The 22,350-nt window shown below is 38.8% G+C and overlaps 1 protein-coding gene across 1 annotated transcript in view; it reads right to left on the bottom strand.

The window, feature by feature from the left end:
* Window positions 1-22,350, bottom strand: part of PDE10A (phosphodiesterase 10A) — a 204,881-nt gene that overhangs the window by 40,100 nt on the left and 142,431 nt on the right. Inside the window, exons 6-10 of the mRNA XM_068402835.1 lie at window positions 13,983-14,123; window positions 11,605-11,760; window positions 8,781-8,831; window positions 6,815-6,873; window positions 1,812-1,863 (exon numbers count right to left, since the gene is read on the bottom strand). Coding sequence (XP_068258936.1) covers window positions 1,812-1,863; window positions 6,815-6,873; window positions 8,781-8,831; window positions 11,605-11,760; window positions 13,983-14,123 — 459 coding nt within the window. The remainder of the gene's footprint in view (window positions 1-1,811; window positions 1,864-6,814; window positions 6,874-8,780; window positions 8,832-11,604; window positions 11,761-13,982; window positions 14,124-22,350) is intronic.

Here is a 22,350-nt window from a genome sequence, read left to right as displayed (position 1 = left end):
TAAACACTACTAATTGAGAGAAACAGTTAACAGGGTGAGAAAGTCTTACTTCTCTAAAGCCCTAGCTCAATACCAGGCCAGTGGCTGAAGGGGAATATCAGTACAAAAAGTACACTTTGTATTGTCAATAGGGAGGCCAGGGACCACCTTTTGGGGAGGTTGCTTGTAACTACTCCAGCATATTGGTAAGAAAATTGGCAAGGCAACTTGAACTTCTGCTTCCCCTCCCTGCATCTATAGTCAAAAACACCCTTATACCACTAACTTTGCTGAGGGATTTTAATGAAAATAAAAATGAAAAGAATGATAAAAACCCTGTACTTTTTTCTTTATAATTACAAGAACAAATCAAACTTCAAGTGCAATCACCAAAGGGTGAAGTAGTGAGGAGAAATTGAGTTCCACTCTTTTCTCACTGAGACACACAGAATAAACCACATAATGATAAAATTACACTCCCATAAAATGGCAGTAAATGTGCAAACATGTAATTCAATTCATTGGCCCAAGAAACAGCCAACTGCTACAGCTTAAAAAGGAAGCTGAGTACGAAACAGTCATGCAGGGTTAAAATGCAGAATCATGATGCAGCCAAGTGTTGGAAAAGAAGAGGAAAGAGTAAGTGTATTCTACTGCCAAGTGTGTTTTCCACCAGACCTCTATTCATAGGGAAGAACAGGGAAGAATATCAATATTTGTTCTCAATGCCATATGTTATATTACAGTAGTTCTTTTAAATGTTAAGTTATTTTTAAGTAGTTCATTTAAATTGGAAAAGTCAATGTTCAGAAATGTGTCCTATGTGCAGAATTCTTGACTGTGTACTAACTAGAGTAAGACAAACACTGCAGAGTATTTTCCATTACTAATTCAAATTTCTAAATAAAACCACTTTGTTTGCATTTTAAGTTTGTTGTCTTTGAACAGTCTAGCTGAGAATACCACTTTGAAGATTGGAACAAGTATCGCAGTACTGTTGGAAAGTAAATTTTTTAATATGCAAATTGAAACAATAGTATCACAGACCCAATTAAAATTTACATTCAGGAAAAAGAAGTGCAGTATGCAATGAATGTGCCTAAAGCTAATAAGCATAACTCATATATCAAACACTCAAAATGTGCTATGAACAACCAGTCCATATGTATTGGTAAACACTATTCAGGGAATAATTCTTAATTCAAAATTATTCAGATTCAGAAAATTATAACCTGTCTCTGAACTGCAATTAATTGATCAGACAGTCTTGGTTATTTCAATGGACTTGGCTTTAGAGGTTTTTATAAAACTTTGACTGACTCTGTCACACTAGTTATGGGTGTAAATACTTTTGCAAAGCAAAAGGGATGTCATGTCTTGCACATCTCATTCAGCAACTGGAACAAATACTCTGCAAGTGATGTTTCACCTCTAGTCCTTCCTATAGACAATAACTTCAGGAGTGTTTTGCAGCATGTAGCAAATTGAATTTAGGAAAAAGGAATCAATACAACAAGCTGAAATGAAAAGAAAAACCAGAAGCCTTCCTGTTACAATTTTCAAACCTTCTCTAAAACGCAATAGTAACTATTTAGTTCAGAGACAGTCACATTTCATTACTTATGAAAGCTGTGAAATGAAGATGTTGCAACAATGAAAAATCAAGCTGACCTTTGCCAGTTTCTTCCATATAGAGATGTTAATACCGTTCGTATTACGTGTCCATTATAAACAACTCATATATTTCGATGATGTAATACCTTACTTCAAGGAAAGGAGAAAGACTTTAATAATTAAGACTAATAAACTTAGAAGTGAAAAAGACAACTTACCATTATATGTTCAAGTAGAGAATCTATTGCAACTATATTATCAAAATACGTTCTGCAGAGAAAGATAAGTCAGTAAATATTAGCATTTAGTCAAACACTTCTCAAATGGTCCTCGTGGGCTCTTGTTTCACAACCACTTAACAGTGGAGCCCAAATAGGTGAGGACAAACCTGTGCATCTTGAAAATCACTGACTGGCTTGCTATAGCACAAGTGAATTGAGAAATGGTGCCAGCTCTGTTTCTTTAAGCTATTATTCTACAATGACAAAATTGTAGAATATTCTCTATAATATGTAGAATTTTCTCCATAGAAAAGGAAAAGCCTTCCAAACATTGCCTGCCATGGACTGAATAGGCTCCCGCTGAGCAACACCAAGAATGTATCAAAATGCTTTGGCACCCTTTACACACTGAAAATTTTAAAAAGAGAAGAAAAAAAGGAAAGGAAAAGCAATCCAGAAGATTAAAAAAAAATTTATTTCTTCCATTGTTGATATATATTATCTACATGCGTTCAAAATACATTAGGTTTATGCATAGAGGACTATGTAATGAGAACTAATGAAAACTATGTATTGTAGCTAAATTCACATCATATTATCCAGCCCTTAACACTATTTAAAAGGCAACAATTTATAAAACTCTTAATGAGTCTTCTCTATCAACCCAGGTGTAGCATGTTGAAGTTGCAGAAAAAGACTGACTTGAAAAAAAGAAAAGGTATCTCAGTTTCACAGCAAAGTGGTAACTGTCCAAGGACATTCAAGAACATTGAAAGATAAAGGTCAAACTTTTACTAATAAGAAGTCTAAACCTTCCACATGCCAAGTCTTAATAACCCTCAGATTACAATGTTCCCAGCAGACAGAAAGACATTGTCCCATGGCCTTGAACATATACACAGCTCAGTTCTGTTTAGGTCCACTGGAAAGGAAATATATAATACGCTAGTCTTACATTGTCAGGGACATGAAGAGGTGGAGCACTGCATACTATGCCCTTTCTAAAATGTTACAGAACATGTCCCAGTGACATTGCAGGCTAACAATTTCCTCACTGAATAGGAAACCCTCCTTCCATGTAAGAAAAGGTACAGACCATTTCTAAGAGGAACCTAATTATCTTCTTGCTAGTGCAAGTCTTTACCTACATGAAGTTCATAAAGTTGTTATTAAATAATATCCCAATTTTGTGGCTCAAAACATAGGGTTTCTTTTTTGTTAAAACTAAACAATTTTAGCAACTGATAATGCTGCATGAGAGGTATTTTCTTATAGAAATACGTATTCAGTATTTCTAGTATTTATTGTAATTTTTATCTTAAAATTTTAAAACCATTACAAAGTTCTTTATAAAAAATAGTAAACTAGCTCAGTACAGACATTAGCAAAATAAAAGCACTCTGGAAAGAAACATAATGGCGCAAGACATTGCAGCAAGTGGGCAGTTCTGGCAAGGGAATGACAAGAGTGCCCTTTAGGAGACACACTCTGAACCTAAGCTGAAATGAAAAAAATAAAAAAAAAGGTCATCCCTGAGGAAAAAAAGCTAGGAAAAATGTCTGGATACAATCAGCTTGCCCTCCTTGCAAGGGGTAGACTCCTCCATGCAGTGTATCACTCCCCATTCCAGCCAGGTCACAGAATCACAGAATCAATCAGGTTGGAAGAGACCTCTGGGATCGAGTTCAACCATTGCCTTGCACCACCCTGTCAACTAGACCATGGCACTAAGTGCCATGTCCAGTCTTTTCTTAAACACATCCAGAGATGGTGACTCCACCACCTCCCTTGGCAGCCCATTCCAATGTCTAATGACCCTTTCTGAGAAGAAATTCTTCCTAATGTCCAACCTGAACCTCCCCTGGCGAAGCTTGAGGCTATGTCCTCTTGTCCTATCGCTAGTTGCCTGGGAGAAGAGGCCGACTCTCACTCCACTACAACCGCCCTTCAGGTAGTTGTAGACTGCAATAAGGTCACCTCTGAGCCTCCTCTTCTCCAGGCTAAACAACCCCAGCTCCCTCAGCTGTTCTTCATAGGTCATACCCTCCAGACCCTTCACCAGCTTGGTTGCCCTCCTCTGGACTCGCTCCAACACCTCAACATCTTTCTTGAAGTGCGGGGCCCAGAACTGGACACAGTATTCAAGGTGTGGCCTCACCAGTGCCGAGTACAGAGGGACGATCACTTCCCTAGACTGGCTGGCTACACTATTCCTAATAAAGGCCAGGATGCCATTGGCCTTCTTGGCCACCTGGGCACACTGCTGGCTCATGTTTAGCCGCCTGTCGATCAGCACCCCCAGGTCTCTTTCCACCGGGCCGCTTTCTAACCACTCTTCCCCCAGCCTGTAGAGCTGCATGGGGTTGTTGTGGCCGAAGGGTAAGACCCGGCACTTGTTCTTGTTGAACCTCATGCCGTTGGTCTCGGCCCATCTATCTAACCTGTCCAGAGCCCTCTGTAGGGCCTTCCTACCCTCCAGCACATCGACACTCCCACCCAGCTTTGTGTCATCTGCAAATTTGCTGAGGGTGCACTCAATCCCTACGTCTAGATCATCTATAAAGATATTGAACAGCACCGGCCCCAGAACTGAGCCCTGGGGAACACCGCTAGTGACCGGCTGCCAGTTGGACTTTGCCCCATTCACCACCACTCTCTGGGCTCGGCCATCCAGCCAGTTTTTAACCCATTTAAGAGTCCACCCATCCAAGCCCTGGGCAGCCAGTTTGTCTAGGAGGATGCTGGGGGAGACAGTGTCAAATACCTTACTGAAGTCTAGATAGACTACATCCACAGCCCTGCCCTCACCTACTAAGCAGGTCGCTTTGTCATAGAAGGAGATCAGGTTGGTCAAGCAGGACCTGCCTTTCATGAATCCGTGTTGGCTGGCCCCGATGCCCCAATTGTCCTGCATGTGCCGTGTAATGGCACTCAGGATGATCTGTTCCATCACCTTGCCTGGCACCGAGGTCAGACTGACAGGCCTATAGTTCCCTGGATCATCCTTCCGGCCCTTCTTGTAGATGGGCATTACAGTTGCTAATTTCCAGTCAGCTGGAACTTCTCCAGTTAACCAGGACTGCCGGTAGATAACAGAGAGTGGTTTGGCAAGTTCATTTGCCAGTTCCTTCATTACTCTGGGGTGAATCACATCTGGGCCCATAGCCTTGTGGGTGTCCAACTGGCACAGCAGGTCACTAACTGTCTCCTCCTGGATTACGGGGGGTTCACACAGCCCCCCGTCCCTAACTTCAGGCTCTGGGGCCTGAGTCTCCTGAGGACAACTGGTCCTGACATTAAAGACCGAGGCAAAGAAGGCATTGAGTACCTTGCCTTTTCCTCATCCCCTGACACTATACTATCCTCCTCATTCAGCAAGTGGTGGAGGCTCTCCTTGACCCTCCTTTTGCTGTTAATGTATTTGTAGAAACTTTTTTTGTTATCTTTGACCATAGCAGCCAAATCAAGCTCTAACTGAGCTTTAGCCCTTCCAGTCCTCTCCCTACATGACCTGGCAACATCCCTATAGACCTCCCAAGTTACCTGACCCTTCTTCCAGAGCAAGTAGGTTCTCTTTTTTTCCTTAAGTTCTAGCCTAAGTTCTCTGCTTAACCAGGCCGGTCTTCTTCCCCGACAGCTTGTCTTCCTACACACCGGGACAGCCTGCTCCTGAATATTTAGCAATTCCTTTTTAAAGCACGTCCAGCCTTCCTGGACTCCTTTGCCCCTTCCTGGACTCCTTTGCCCTTCGGGACCAACTCCCAGTGATTCCGTCCACCAACCTCTTAAACAGGCTAAAGTCTGTCCGGCGGAAATCTAAGACAGAAGTTCTGCTCTTGCCCCTCCTTACTTCCCCCACTATTGAAAACTCTTAACATTTCGTGGTCGCTATTCCCAAGATGGCCACCGACCCTCACATCTCCCACTGGTCCTTCTCTGTTCACAAACAACAGGTCAAGCAGGGCCCCTCCTCTAGTGGATCAACTGGGCTGCCTGCATTCCTGATCAATGGCGTATGAATCTTGGATGTCCTCTAATCTCATTAGTTTGAGAATTGTTCATCAAGATCCACAGAAGTGTTTGTAACAGGGAAAATCTGAGACATCTCATTTTTCCACAGCATCATCAGTTCTTCGTGATGCACTTAGAAATTCTTCAACCAACTAGTTTGATAAAACACTGCTAAGCACCCCAAACTATGATTTACCAGAAGTACAACTTTGGTTTGTCATTTAATTTATTGGCTATCTCTACTATAGAAAGATGCTAATAGCAGCAACAAAGAAAAAGGGATGAAGGAAGAGCAGATCACCTAAGACACTAAACTGACTTTGCAAGTCTAAGCCAAGCTTTCATACTCTTACTGTGTTCTCAATTTAATCTTAAGTTTACTGTGACAAGAAATTAAAAGAAAACATATTACATGTATTTACAGTCTTTGAAAATGAAAACAGAGCCTCCAGAAAATGCAGGGGAAGACCAATCACGTGGCAGCCCTGATTCTTCAAGGATATATCCCTGAAGTGTGTATACTCATGTGTGTGTTTACATACATGTCAAAAAAAGGGGGGGAGAAGCTGAAGCAAGCTAACTAACTTTTCATAAAGTCCTTTCAAACCTTTGAAAATTGGCCATGAAAAGAGATGGCAGGCCTATTTGTCACTTCTCAAAACAGGGCCAGATTTAAGTCTGATGGAAAAGGAGGAAAAAAAAGCAAAAAAAAACCATGCAAAAGACCACAAGAGTAAATAAATTATGTACCGTATAATCAGATGTTACATTTTCTTCTGCACCACCACCAACAAAAAAGTTTCACAGGTATACACCACTGCCACCCACATCATTCATTCTTGTCCCTGTGCTGAAGTTTGCCCAGTCTCCGAGCTGTGCCATCGCACCTGCTCGTGAGCTACAGCGTAAAACACAGCTAGATTGGAAGAGCCACGCTAGAAAAGCTCATCAAAATAAATCTATGATACTATAGTGCAACTCATACTTACTTTGATACATCAAGCAAGAAGTCATTCAGTTCAGTCTGCTTGGCAAGGCCCCGGCATACCTGGAAGCACAGATCACGTTATCATTTGCTCCAGAAGAACACTGAAGTCAGAGGGAAACGCAGCCTACCCATTTGTATGAAAAAAATACCACTACTAGTACATACGTATGTTACAGCACTGTGCAAAATTAAAAGCTGCATTTATGTGCTGGGCTTCAAGCTTAGCTATCTAGTTGCTGAGTTAAAACTGTCAAATACAAGTAACATCTTTCTTAAGACTCTTTGAAAGATGTTGGTTGTTACACTTGTTCATGCTGCCTCAAAGGCTGCCACTGCATCTGGTTATGGAATCAGCTTAATGACACCTCCTTATCCAGACCCTCAGCTCTTCTGAGAATGTCGAATATTTTGTTTTCTTTCTTCCTTACCATACTTTTTACCACTTTTTTCCAGGTTGCAAAGTAGCATGTAGACACAACTGAAGACTGACATCAGGCAAGTTCAAGTAAGCTAACTAGCGGGTGACAGAAACTCAGCTTTGGGAGAAATCAGCATGAACATACAAAATAGTATGTATACTACATTTTAGAAGCAAATTATTAGATGAAGCAAAGCTTTGAACTGTATTTTTACTTCACCTAATTGCATACTCTGTAACTAAAGTGTGATTGCACACCTGTATATTACTGGAGCAAGCACTGAGGTCAAAAAAAGAAAACAAGCCTCTACTGTTTGTACCTTTTACACAATAAAATATCATTCAGAACTAGTAGTATCTTTCATTTGTGCAAAGCAGATATAAATAAATACTCAAAATATGACAAACTACATCCACAAGCCTTACTCTTGCATATAATTAGGTAGCTAGGTGAAACTTCTTGATATACACTACTTCCTAAAGCTCATCTGTGAGCCTGGTAGGTACAGCCCAATGCCAGATCAAAACTCTTTCATTCTTCTCATGCAAAAACTTGGGAAGGGCAAGCCTTCTGCTTAGCAGAGGAGAGAGAAATGAAAACGAGCAATGGACAGGCTTAAACTAAAGTTTCCATGGGTTGTTTTGTTAGGTGTGAAAGACTTCTCAGTTAAAGAGACAGTCATTGCTACAAAGTGAAGCTACAACTGCATCCAATTGCAATTCTAGTAGTGTACAATAGTCTACGCCAGCTAATTCTGCCCAAATGTGCCAAGGTGAATGACCATCCTAAACAAAGTCAATGACTTCCAGCACCAAGGTGGTAAATATTAGAGCCTAGAAAGAAAAGCAGGGAGCACTGTGTGAGTCTTCTGCCAAATGTATGAAAGACACCTTGAAAAAAAGAATGTCACAAACTTCCTCCTGTGAGTTGACAGAAGAAGCTATTTTAGCATCTCCTGTGAGCTGATGGAATACGTTTAGCTTCAGTGTTACCGTCTTCTATTAGCTGAAGTGAAAAAAAACTATTAGCAAAGCTGCTGGGGTTTGCTAAAGCAGCTTGCACTGTGTGGAGCTTCATTAGGCACCCGACTAGGGACAGCATGAAGCATCCTTAGTGGGAATAGTTACAGGACCATGAAGCAGCTAGCAAGGATAGCTTAAAGTAGGCTTAGCCAGCAACACCTAATAACTTCAAACTGAATACCAAAGCAGAAGGAAAGCAACCAGTTGCCCTAGTAGTTGCCTTCTTACAAGAATAAAAACCTGCAAAGTTGTTATAATGCTGCTTTAACAGTTATTTATCTACTTTGTTTAAGTTTCTTTTTCCTTTAGTAAAAATACTGTTTGTTATTTGATCCATGGTTGCAAGTGAGGTAAACTAGCTCAATGAACACCAAAATGTTAGCATATTTTTCCCAAGTTAAGGAAAGGGGCTTGAATCAATGTTTTAGTAGTGACCTCCACTTAAATTTGATAATCCATGTTCCTGCTAATCAAGTTCTGGCAGAAGAGTTACACAACAAAAAAATGAAAAACCACCGACACTTACTTGTACTTGATGTATTGCTACTGAAGCCCATGCAAGATTTGCTGTTGCAACCTGAAACAAAAGAGAAGAAACTAACTCTGAAGAAACCTTGAAAAATGCACATCAGTTACGTGCTTGTTTTCTCTTATCTAGTTGCTAAGTAAATTGACTGAGCTGTTGTAGACAGGCAGGCAGTAACAATTTGTGGGAATACATTTTGTGAAAGACTCGGTACACTTGCGAGTGTTTCAATTTTAGTAAGGTACATTCAGTCACAAGAGAATAATCCTCATTTTTGTATCAAAAAATGCTTACCAATGCTCTTCAGAAGCAGTACTGGGAACCCATCAGCTCAGCAATACAACATCAAAACAAACATCCCATAAGCCAAGGGCTTTAAGAATTACATTATGTACACTGTTGAAAGGCATCAGCCATAGAAATAAAATATCCCATTACATCTTTCTGGGGCTGTATCTCTTCAGCCACAGCTATTTCCAGCTGTGAACAGGCACTGTTTCTTTCATGACCGTTTTGGTGGCAGAAGAACCAGACCTGATCCCTCAGCTCAAGATTAGTGTTTTAAGCATGACAGTTTCCAGGCAACATTTCAAACAAACGTCACATAAACTGCAGTTAACTAAGATGTGCTACCATGCATAATCTCTTGTCCTTGAAACACGGGAGCTTTATAGGAATGCAGAGGACAGAAGTACAAGAGGTCTGCTGCTGTATAACCTCCTAAGGTACTTCTTTTTAATTTAATTTTTGTTTTTTTTTTTTTTTTTACACAGAACACATTGTACACATTTTATAAAAACTCCTAAGGCTATTCAAAGGCTTTCTGAAACCTGAAAATGAAAAGAATGCTTTAGAACACTCAGAAAGTGACCTTAAAATATTTTTAATTTACTAATAAAATACTTTTATTTAGCAGCCAGTCCAAGTAGGACATTCATGAACTTCAGTTACAGAAGGTATTTCACGTAACAGAAAAGATTCATATTTGCACAGAATGATGCACGTCTGAGACCTATCTGAATTGTAGATTGATTAACGTAATAGGATAATTTTAAAAATACATTCTGTGTAAGCAGCAGAATTAATGAAGCCTGGTTTTGTACGAATGCCTGTTCTTTGTCTGCGAGCAGGGACACTGGCACCACCATACTAATCCAGTCCCCTACGATGACCTCTACTGACTGGTGAAAAAATACCAGGTGCGACACTGAGGCTGAAGCGACATTGACTGCCCAACTAATATACATATATGAGCATCACATGTATGCTAGGCTACTTAGGTTACTGATAAACAAAATATACAATTGAAAAATATTGCTGGTTTTTGCTTCCTTGGAAGGGCTAGTTTTAATATGTCGTCTGCACATTTTCTGTTCTTGTCACAAGAATAATTTCTCTTCAGTACAGCTAAACTGCTCCATGGTGCATCTCGTACCACTATGGAGTCAACAGGCCTGCCTAGAACTCATCCCGTTTTGTCCTAACCCCTGTGTTCAGGTTCCCTTCCCTGAGGAAGGGTACAAAGAGAAATGAATGCTACATTCATCTTAATGTGAGAGCCACCTTATTGTGTAGATGGGATACAACAAGGATCCTCACCCAGACATGAAAGCTAAGATGCACTTCTAACACCTTTAATACAGCAATAGCCTTTGAGATGTCTGCTCCATTTTCAAATTTGTTTGTACTTGGCTAACAACTCATAACTGTGGACTGACAAATGGCCGAGTATGGACAAGGTAGCTACACAGGTTCATACAAATACACTAAACCACGCAGTGTAGAGAACAGTCATGGGAAGATGGTTATGAATGGGAATATCTGGATGGGGAACCACCAGAAGGAGGAAAAAAAACCCAGGAGCTTTATGAATGGCACCTAGATTAGCAGGTCATCCAGGTACCAGCACATCTACACATGGTTTCTAAGGACATGTAGGTCAGGAGACAAAGGACAGTGAGTAAATCTTGATGACTCACAGAGATGGGACAGGCTAGAGAGACAAAAGATGTCAGCTCCTAAAAGCTAAAGAAAATACTGACCCAAAACCAGCACACGGTTGTCAACCTAGGAAGAAACCAGAAGACACAAGGACTCAACAGCTGGCATCCCTTGTCCTCCAGGTCATTGGAAGGCCTCCTAGAGATACCACCTGGAGACACACCTTGGTGCCTGAGAGTGTGTGGATGTAAGAATGTGAATGCAAATGCATGAAATCTCTTTTCTTTCGCTTTTGTTTTAAAATAAAATCACTTTCCCCTCCTGTGAGACCTAGCATTGAGACTTGCTACACTGCTGCTACAATGTTGCAACATTATGTTTCAAAATAGGGCTCATTCACTTGAGAAGCCACAACAAAAACCTCAACTAAAAAAAAAATATCTTACCACACTGTAAAATAAAGCTTTACTGGAATGTTAAAACTGAGACTCAGGATAACTCAGCAGTGTCCTTTTTATATAAAGTGATTTCGTTTTTTGACATTTGATTTACGCTTACATTTCATGCACTTGCTCTGCATTAACCACTTTAAAAACTCTGTATTGAATTTATAATCAACAAAGAAATCTTGAACCTGTTTTTCCACAAAAGAACACAAGGTAAAATTCTTAATGTGTCCCTCTACTTGTATATGTATATTTTACCTACTGTGACTGAAAATACAAATCACTACGTATTTTTTTCAATACGTAATATTTGATGAGAACAAAAATAAAGTACAAAAAAGGTGAAAAACACATGAGAAGAGTGAGGGAAGAAAGCTGCAGGGGGCTGAAGTGCTGACCATTGTGGGAAAGTGGGGAAAGTCTGGGCATGAGCTCACCTCTTGGTGACTAAGGTGGAAAGCTTCTTTGCCCCAGTGACGGTAAAGCTCCAGGATACCAATCAGATCACCAATTGCAGTGACAATTGGCAAACACAGAACAGATTGGATACGAGTCCCTGATTCCAGCCCAGTACCTTTGGGAAATCGTTCATCCTAGAAAATGTAAACATAATCTGATAAAATGTAAACATCATAACATTAACATGAAAGATATACTAATGTTTTCCTCCCTCTCCTGGCTGATCAAATCTGCAGGAAAAATGATAAAATTCACTAAAACTCACATCTCTCAGCATAATTTACACACAATATTAAGATACCTACTAATAAAATGCAATTAAAAAGTCTCAGCATTAGTTTACAGATACAGATAACCTTATTGATATAAAGTCAGAATTAGTTGATATATTAGACCCAACTTTGGGTTTGTTTTTATAATACATTCCTGCTAATCTCACAGGCAGCAAAACCAGCGCTGCATTGCTAATGCCAATCCAGATTAAATAAAAAAACAAACAACACTACCCCACCACCCCCCTCCCCCTCAAAAAAACCCCAAAGCATTTGTAATTATGAAGCGGACTGCTCAGATTTCAGTGTTACCAAGCAGACAGCAGTGCTTGCAAGAGAACAAAAATCAAAACTTGAGGCTAAGGCTTTAGGTTATACAGAGTTATAATCCTCAACTGACTCATGAGGAGGAATGTGTTCCCCAAAATTATGTATGAAAGTATGAATCTTTCTCCTTCCCTTGCTTATGCATCCTGAATAAACCAGTGCAAAAGTTATAGGAACAAATATTAAAATAAGCTAATGGCTGCTATAAAAGACCTGAATTCATAACTTTTTATCTACACAGGGAATGTCCAACGCTTTATAGCTTCAATTCCCCATGTATGAAAACTCACAAAGACCTGAGAAACCACCTGGATGTTACAGTTAGTAAGGCACGAACTAGCCTATCTGAAGTGTGAGACCCCCACTCTGTTGCACATCAATCCTTCAGTCCTTCAGTACTTGATTCCTACCAGATGTTCCCTGCAGGCTGTGCTTAGGCAAGACAGACACTCCCTCAAGGCTGATCAAAATCTCTCCTTTCTAAAAGAAAACAGCAAGTAATCTCTACCTTAATTACTAAGATGACAATCAATCTGAAGGCCTAGGAACAAATGACAGACAAAAAGAGAGTGGGAAGCATTTTGCAACAGCAGCCTCCTGCTTTCACTTTTTGATTCTGTTCTCCCAAAGAAAAAAAAAAAAAAAGGGCTGGCAAGTTTGTCTGCAAGTGCTTCCTTTCACTGTTGATAGGCTCCTAAAACCCCCGGAAGGCAAACCATGTCACCGAAATGAAACTGGTCAATAATCCACTGATACTGTAAACCAACAAAAAGTTCAAAACTCTTCCCCACTAAGTCCCCCTGATTTTACTACGAATTTAAAATCAAAACATACAACCCTCATATACAAGGATATCATGACATTAATTGGAAATTACCAGTAACAATTTAAGCCCTGTATGTGACTGAAAAAAACCCTAACAACATATAAAATCTTTACAGTCCAGGGTGTATAGAAAGTACTGACTTACTACAGAGAAAGAGGCTTCTGCCTTTTGTTTTTGTGGTTCTGTTTAAGTCTACTCACATTAGGCATTTGGTATTTTGTTTAAAGCCAGGGTTTACCCAATAAAGGTCATATATTTTTTAACAAATATTTTTTACAATAGTCACAGCAATGTCCAGTTTTGGCCACAGTATTCAAAGATTATTATTGTTAGAGGGCCAAGAATGATCAGAATATCACCGCAGGATTTTCTGAATCCTTTTACAGACAAAGGCCTGTATTTTGATATCTGTTACATTAGTGTGCCTTTGATGCAGGTCTACTGATGTTTTAAGTATTCTAGCTTTACATTAGTGTAAGCAGAGACCAAAATCCTGTCTAACAATCAGAATTCTGACTGACATTCTTGTCAGTATGAGCCATGCATTATAATTAAATCAAACTGTGATTGACTATATGGAAGTCTTCTTGTTCGGGATTAGCACACTAAGTATTTCAAGACCAGGAGGACAGGAGTTTTGACTGACAGATTTTTTTCTCTCCAAGTGACTATAGTACCATTACTTCCCTTACCTGACAACAACAAAAAAAGTTAAAAGACAAAAAAAACCCCTAAATTTAAATTTAAAAATAAGTGGGATATTCTGCAATTACTCCATCAAGCTCCTCCAAACTTGCTAACAAATTTCTCTGGTAGCAAGACAGATGTAAATTCTGTCATTATACATTCAGCTCAATAAACATTTCAGCATCAAAATATTTATTCTAAGAACATGCTGTAATCATCTCATTAAAAAGAGAAAGCTTTTTACCCCCAGAATATCTTCTACTAACAACGTTTTTCTGGATCTGGCTACATAAGCAGATACTGTAGTGCCATGTGCAATGGGCCCTGCAGGGATGAGCCGTGGTTGTCCTTCTTTAGCTCCTGGTGGTGTAAAGATACACAGGCTCTAGTTAGAAGGAAAAAAAAGAAAAAAAAAAAGCATGCAATTAGAAAGTATGGTTACTTTTACAGAGTTACTGTGCTATCTATGTAATGAAAAGGATTGAATAAAGCAGATAATGTAGAGAAACACAGGTTTTGTGCTTTTGACAATGAAAAGTAGTTGGATAAACTCCACTTATGTGTTTTGAAATCTTAGGAAATCCCACTCTAAAGTCACCATTCAGACAGTGGATAACTCTTCTGCTGAAGTCAGTCATTGCTAATATCAAGGTTGGATTGTGTTTACCTTGAACAGACAGTATACCACATAAAGACTCACAGAGGAAAATATTACCTTGTAAGAGAAAGATTTTTTTCCCTAGGATGCACTCTTTTATTTCAATAGAAAATACTCAAAAAGTAGAGATAATCTTTAAACTTCTTGTTTACCTCATCCCAAATTATCCTAACACTATATTTTCTGAAATCCAAGTGACTGCATTCATCCCCTGTACTAGAAGAAACATCTATCTTGTTGCCTAACTAAAACTGTCTCACTTGTTGAAAAGTCAGGTATGACAACATTCACATCATGAAACTCATCCAGAAACATCTGATACTTGTTCTATAATAAAAATATTAACCAAGTTAACAGCACCAGAATTAATGGGATTTCAAATACTATTTTATAAAAAGAAAATCCAACACACAAAGATGTCAAACCTGCAAACCCTTCTGTATGCCAAACACTCTTCAAATCTAAAATTTCATTCATTTTTGGGTGAAAAATATACTTTATGAAACAGTAGAGTGCTGGGAAACAATGTCCTTATCACAGTCTCTTTAAAATTTTCCTTTATTTTTCCCCTTCAGACAACCTGAAAAGAAGCAGTCTGTTAATGACAACTGATTTTAAAGTCACAAAACCACAAAAAAATCCCTGTCTCCAATGCAATCAGCAGGAACAGTTCATTTAACAAGCAAAAAGTTTCATATTCTGTTTCATTTTTCTACCTTCATCTCATTACATCCATCGATTTATGTGTCTCCTAATGCTACAGAATGAGACTCAAAATTTTAAAGCATTTATCACTGCCACACCCTATTCAGCATAGCACAGCCATTACTCTTTAAACACAAAGGGAATTTAGGCACATGAAGAATAAATGACATGACAAAGGTTACACAAAGTGTTAGAACAGCAGGGATCAAATCTGTATTTCCAAGACTTCAGCTTAATGTCTAATCTCTTGAGCCATCCCTCCTTATACATTCTTAATATTAACACAACTGAAGCACCACCTCAGAGACCCACCTTCTACTGGCAAACTGTGCTTTCTTACTTCCTATAATTAATGATCCAATTTATTTCACTGATAAATTTGTAAGACCAGGAGTATATATAGAGAGCTCCTGTAGTAACTCTACTGCTAAACAGCTATATGATTTTAAATTATGAACTTAACACATATGAACTTAGATGAAACATTTTAAGCAAAGACCCCTACTAGGAACAGAATTTTTTTTTTTTTTTTTTTTTTTTTAATTTACATATATAATATCACAGATGGTAGTGCCACCACACAATGTATTACTAATGTTCCTGGTAAGAACAGCCACATGTTGTGCCACTCCTTTGTATTGATTAATTTTACTATCAGACTTTGTTTTCATTAGGGTTGTTACAAGGATCAATCACCCAGAATTCTAAAGCATTAACAGCTACAATAATTAATATTAATTACATCTAATCTGTGTCCTACATTTACCATTCACAAAAGTTTCTGTAGCCGTAGACAAAAGCAGGTGCACAGGTAGTCCACATTCTGGTAGCTCAGAATGCAGCGCTGCCTTGGAAGACCGAACAAAGAACTTTAAGTTTGTTCAAATAAGATTTCAGCTTAGGCTTAGCAATAAGCAGGGAGCTTTGCACTGGAATTACTATTATAATTTTATATGATGCCATTATAAGCATACTTAATTCCCTGCAGAAAAAAAAATCAACAGAAAATCTAAAAAAAAAAAATCTATAGCCCTGATTTATTAGAGAAATTAAGTGAAATCCAGGCACTATGAAATCAATGGTTTTTCTTTTATTCTACTCTGCTCGACCTGTGAGGTCAGTATCACTGTAGCACGTGAGTACCTCACAATCTCTAACTATGCATTATTACAACTTCCCTGTAAGTTGGGTGGTGACGCTACCCTCATTTTATAGATGGAAACTATGATAAAATTTTTTTATTAATACAGTTGTTTTAGCTGAGGCTCCAATTACCATTTTGAGTAACTCCACAGCTCACCACATAGCCTACAGAATGCCTTGCACTATGGCTTAGAGCTAGAGCGAGACAAATGGATCACAAGACAAAAGAAAACTCAGGTGTGAAAGAAAGGAGACAGACTTCGGAGATCGATAGTTACTAATTTGGGCCCTGTGAGACTGGGTAAGCTACTAAACAGGGGCTGTTTTCTAGCATGGAATATTAAAAGTACAATTTGCATGTGAAAATTCAGCATCTACTGTCAGCTGTAGAAAATGAAGTGATGATATAAGATGCATCCTCCCATAATTATCATTTCTTTATTCTGCAAACATGCAAGGCACATTATAAAAAATACTAAACAATTCCAAAAAGAACACACTGAAATGTTCAGAAAGTAAGGAGATGCAACATAATATGAGGTACTCCTGCAGCGATGAAGGTAACTTAGCTGTAATGAATTAACAGCATTTTGGAAGGAGAAAGTTGGACTTCATGCTGAGGGGAAAACAAATGGTCAAAGTACGGAATTCATAGCCAGAACAAGAGTGAAGTCTATCCAAGAAGAATCAGTAGTCCAATGGTCAGGGCATTTAGTGGTTCAAAAGAAAAACACTCAAGATTCTGACAAAACCAGTAACTAAGTATTTGTCTTGTTCTTAAGCAGAAAGTCAGGCAGTCTCAAAAAGTTCAGCAAGACACAGAACAGAGTCTTCCATCCAGTTATTCATTGACTAATATTGTGATCCAGATGAGAATTAAACTACCTTAAAAGAGAAAATGAAGCTGCCACACAGTATTTTAGCTCTGACAAGTCATTTCAGCATATTTATTTTATACGTCTTATGCAGCTGGAAGGAAAGATACTTCCTCCATGGAGTAGCTTTACCAAACATGCACAGTATTCACTCCATTTTGATGTCTTGCATTATGGTAAAAGTGCATGAAATCTTGAAATTTTCTGTTGTCCTGGTTTGGCCTAAACCAGGCCGATTTTCCTTTCAGTGATTTTTACTTTCAGCTAAGTCTCCTCTAAGTAACTGCACTTTCTGAAACTAACTGCATGTTTTGCAGACAGTGTCTGCTTCCAGGACTGATAATGCTCAAAGTTTGTAGTTATCACTGAGGCACCGGTAGGGATGTTATACAGAAAGGCTCTTGCTGGACTTACTCCTAGAGAAACCAAGGTCACTGCTAAATTCCTCCCTGCTTACGAGTGAAGAGCCGAAGGGGGGTCGCACCTTCAGGGAGGAGCGGACAGGGCAGGTGACCCAAAATTGACCAACACGTCATCCCATACACGTCATTCTCAGTACAAAGTGGGGGGATCACGAGGGTCTCGCTCTCTTTCTGCTATGGCCGGTGTCCGAAGAGGACTCCGTCTGTTTTCCTGCTGCCCCCGATCCCGATCCGTGCATCCCTGAATCCAGCTCTCGACCGTCGCTAGGCCCAGCCTGGGCCTTCCCGGAGCCTGCCCTGCAGTGCCGGTGGGGACGTGGCTGACTTCAGGGGAGCTCAATCTCGGTTTTGTATATATATTTGTATATATTTGATTATTTCTATTATTATTATTATACTCTTTTTCATTATTATAGTTTATTAAAACTGTTTTAACTTTCCAACCCGGAATTCTCCCTTTTCCTTTTCCCTTTCCCTTTGGGGGGAGAGGGGGGGATAACAGAGAGCATCTGCCACAGGTTTAATAGCCGGCCCAGCTTTAAACCGTGACATCTGTTTATTCTGATCCCAATCCTCAACTTTACTCTTCAAACCCTTTTACACTCACAGCTTCTTTAAAGAGTAGCCTTTAGCAGTGAAAGACAGTGGAAAAGTCAGAATGTTTATTTTCCATATAAATTAACGAGAATGTGCTACAAAAAAAAAAAAAAGCAACATACACACACAAAACCCAAACAACAAAAACCATTAAATTAGTACATTGAATCTGCCAGAACAAGCCTGCTCAATTTACCAGAATAAAAAGCTCCATTTATTCTTACTTCCTTATAATCTAATAAAGATACATATAATTCTTAAATGAAAACTTAGTTTCACAGTTACTTGCCTTTATAAGCTTCAGTTTCATGTTTTTACATGCACTTAAACAGAATGATAATTAACATTTTACATAATAAATCCAAGAAAAGCACCCCATGATCTGAAAAAAGTACATTATTCTAATAAAACTGAAGAAGACACAGTTCACGATTTATTTAAAACAGTGTTCTGATATAAAATATTTTTTTAAAAAAAAGTTAAGTTAGTAAAAGGTTTAGGATATAAAGGGCATAGAAATACTGAAATACGTATCTTCACAAATGTTTGACCTGCTACACTATATGCTTATAGGAAAGAGAGTTACTATTTTAAAAGTACTTTTATAGTAGGAACAGTAGCACTATAATGGGTTCAATACTGAAAAGGTGTTTCATACTGCAGAGTATTGCAAAATGTAGGAGACGAAACACAATGCTAGAAGTCTGAATTAAGTAGTCTAAGTAGTGGAATGAGTCAAATTAAATTAACAGGACACTGGAGACCAAAGCTGATCTCTCCAAAGATTAACACTTTGATTCACACCATTCTTACTTTTTCTTAAGACGTATTTGGTTCTTTATGCCAAGACAGCAATGTGTGATGCTTAGCATCACGTTATTTAAATTACGTGTATAAACTGTGCTTTTCCACACTGGCCTCCTGAGGCATGCCCATAACTAAGTATAAAACAATGCACAAATCTTCCTCTTCTCAGAAACAGCTTCTCAAAACAACGTACAGGAAACTTTTAAAGACAAAACCAAATGACCACTTTCACAAGAAAACAAAGAACTCACTTCTTCCACACATACATATTTTTCTCCAGAAAAGGCCTTCACTGGATCTTCAATGGTCAAAGAACTGTGTTGACACCATCAAGTGTTGCTAGCAAAAGCTGCTTTCACCAGCAGAGTCTTTCCTGTGTCTTTGGGTATCAGTTTGGCCGGTAAACCCCTCTGTTGCTACCACCATGAAGTACTGCTGTGAATAGGCATCCCTATATTGGAAAAAGCTCTTGGACATTATTTTACTCACAGTGACAAAAATAGTTTTGCAGAGGCAATCCCATTCCGCTTCTTATGGGAAACTACAAACCCCACTGCTTAGGAATCAGTGATCAAAAACTTTTCCAACTACCCAGCAGGTTCTAAATTTGCCACTATTCCTCCTGACTCTGTACAGGTAGAAAAGTATGACTGTGCAAGGACAGACCTCCACCTAGACCTCAAACAACAAGCCTTGATCTCCAAGGCCATGGAACAATTGATAACCTTATCCTGATCATGCAGTACTATTAAAAAGAAAGACAAATTTTCTCATAACCATATATAACCTGCAATTAGTCCATAAGCTTCTACCATTTTACGCTGACTTTATACATACACCTAAAAAAGTTTCAGGACTGTTGATACATTCCATATACGATCAACTCAAATATGAATGAGTTTAAACATTTATTGCCAGTTAAGGATGTGGAAATTTCTCGAGTTTTGTTAAACAAAGTTTTTGAATCCTAGAAGTCATCAATGGCAAGGAGGCCAAACAAAATGCAGTAAGAGCAAAAAAGCTGTGCTCTGCTCTACTATGGCATGTTACTGAAATAATCTCTGAGGCATCCCACAGACACATCTTTAAGGGAATCTTTTTAATTACCACTGTCCAAAACCACCAAGTTTTTCACATCACCTATCCAGCTCACATTTCCTGTTTTCCCTTTTGCTTAAGAAAATACTTATAAAATAAAATGTACTGCAGTAATAATAAAATTTGGGGCTCACCTACTCTCTTCTAACCATGAATCACTGCAGCACTCTTTTAATTTGCAAATGCACATTCAAATCACCCTTCACCAGCTCAAAGGGTAATAAGAAATGTTCCTATGCAGACATCAGATATATTGTATACAGCTTCACAAGCAAATGAAGAAATGATAGACCGGGCCCTTTCAAATTACTTGCATTTCTTTAGTGTGTTTAAATATTTTACTTCAAAAACAGACTAACACTTTGCATTTCTCGTAATGACACTGAACAGTGATTAATAATCAAAATAAGGAACCAGCAGATTCTCAACCACAACTTAAACAATATATAGTCAATAAAAAAGGAAATATGAGATTACAAAGTCCCATAATTTCCCAAATACTGTACTGATAACTCACAACGTAGTAAAAGGAAAAGGTTGTGGAGACAGCAGGATGCCTGTGCACTGCTCACAGTATCTTTTGCTGCTATAACCACTTGCAGTGAGAATGTAAGTCAGGATCAGAAACAGATAAACATGAATAGCTTTTCACTGACATTGCAATGTCACTGTTTCTCTCCTGGTAAAAGTTAAGTAATAAAAGATATCTAGTGTAGACAGAGCATTAGATGTCTCTACTGCCGACAAAGGAGAAGGCAATCAAGATGGGAGAGTCACTCTGGGTTTGATAAACTACCAAAAGAGCAAACATTGGCTTGGAGAGTTAATCCTTTGGAAGCTTCCAGGTTCATGCATTCTAGCACCTGGCAGCCCACGGGACCCTGCAATTCCCTATTTTGATCTGTTTCCCCTCCTTCCAGACACAGACAGAATCTCCTTACCTACATCAAACTCAATTACCTTATTACCAACCCTTTTCCAACAAGTTCCATATGGCGATTGACTTCTTTCTTTAAATGTAGTTAGGCAGGGGAACACTGAAGTCTGACACCAGAAACATCCTATACTTTGTTGGAACCTCAGAGCACATGAGGTCCTTTCCTGCCTTCTGTGACATGACAGATTGTTCCAGCTGGGCCCAAAATGTTCAAAATTATTCTTCCCTCCTAGTTTAATCTCTTAATTCACTTCGATAAAGTCTCCAACGAAAAAAACTCCCAATTATTTTTGGCTGATGTTACAGTGTGGCTTGGAATCCACTAATGGCCTTATCGTGACCACAAAGAGCAAGAGACGCTTAAAAAAACCAAACTGAAACAAAACAGAAAGTCCAAAACAAATGACAACCATAACAAAGGTTCAACCACTGGTGAACACAGACAAACGTAACAAAATTCACCCTTTCATATTTCATAGGCACTTTAGATATAGGCAACATACTGTAATCTCTAATGTCTTTTTAAAATGCTAATATATTAACAAGTCTTCCAGTCTACAGGAATACAGAATGATGTACACTGTAATCAGTTCTTGAAGGATATCAACATGGCAGCATTCTCAATTCACAGTTAAACACAGCAAACTTGGCTTTCAGATACACAGCAAAATTAGTATATATCCGAAAAGCCATGGCTCTTGGTGCTCTTTTCTTGGTGCCATGCACACAATCTGTTGAAATTATGAAGTAATTTATCTCGAACTCCTTTTACTGTGGCTGAAAAACCCCTCATTACTCCTCTTTTGTAACAGGTAAGAGCACGCACATGAAGAATTACTCACGTTCATCTTGTCATACTGTCGTAACTTGGCCCCATGGTTGTTTTTCTAATGAAAATCTAATGCTTGACAGAGGAAGCAAATTAAAATCCCGGTGAAAGAAAAGATGAGGAGTAGCAGCTAAAGTCTCGTAAGACAATAGCATCAGCACCTCCTGACAGATATTCTTACAGTGATAAGAAAGCACCTACAGTTTTCAGGTGCTTTCAGTCTTTGGCTCTTCTGATGAAGAGGTCAACTACAGGTGTAACTGATGCTATTTTTCTAGTGGCTGTTGATGTGTAGCCTGTGGGAATCTGGCACAACACCAAATCCCAACCCACAAAGGCTAGAAACCACTCAACTAACTATATAAAGTTTGCCAGGGCTGGATTTGAACTGGAAACATGTATTGCTTGCCATTTGACTAACTGCTCAGTTGCTTCTCCTTTTTTATAATACTCCCTATAACTAAGCAAATACCAATTATAAACTGATTTTTCTAAAACTTCTTTGCAGAAAAGAGGTTTGGATAAGAATCTGGTTTAATGA

Source organism: Nyctibius grandis, chromosome 1, assembly GCF_013368605.1.
Source record: "Nyctibius grandis isolate bNycGra1 chromosome 1, bNycGra1.pri, whole genome shotgun sequence".
Classification (NCBI taxonomy): Eukaryota; Metazoa; Chordata; class Aves; order Nyctibiiformes; family Nyctibiidae; genus Nyctibius; species Nyctibius grandis.
This window is presented reverse-complemented; position numbering and strand designations above follow the sequence as displayed.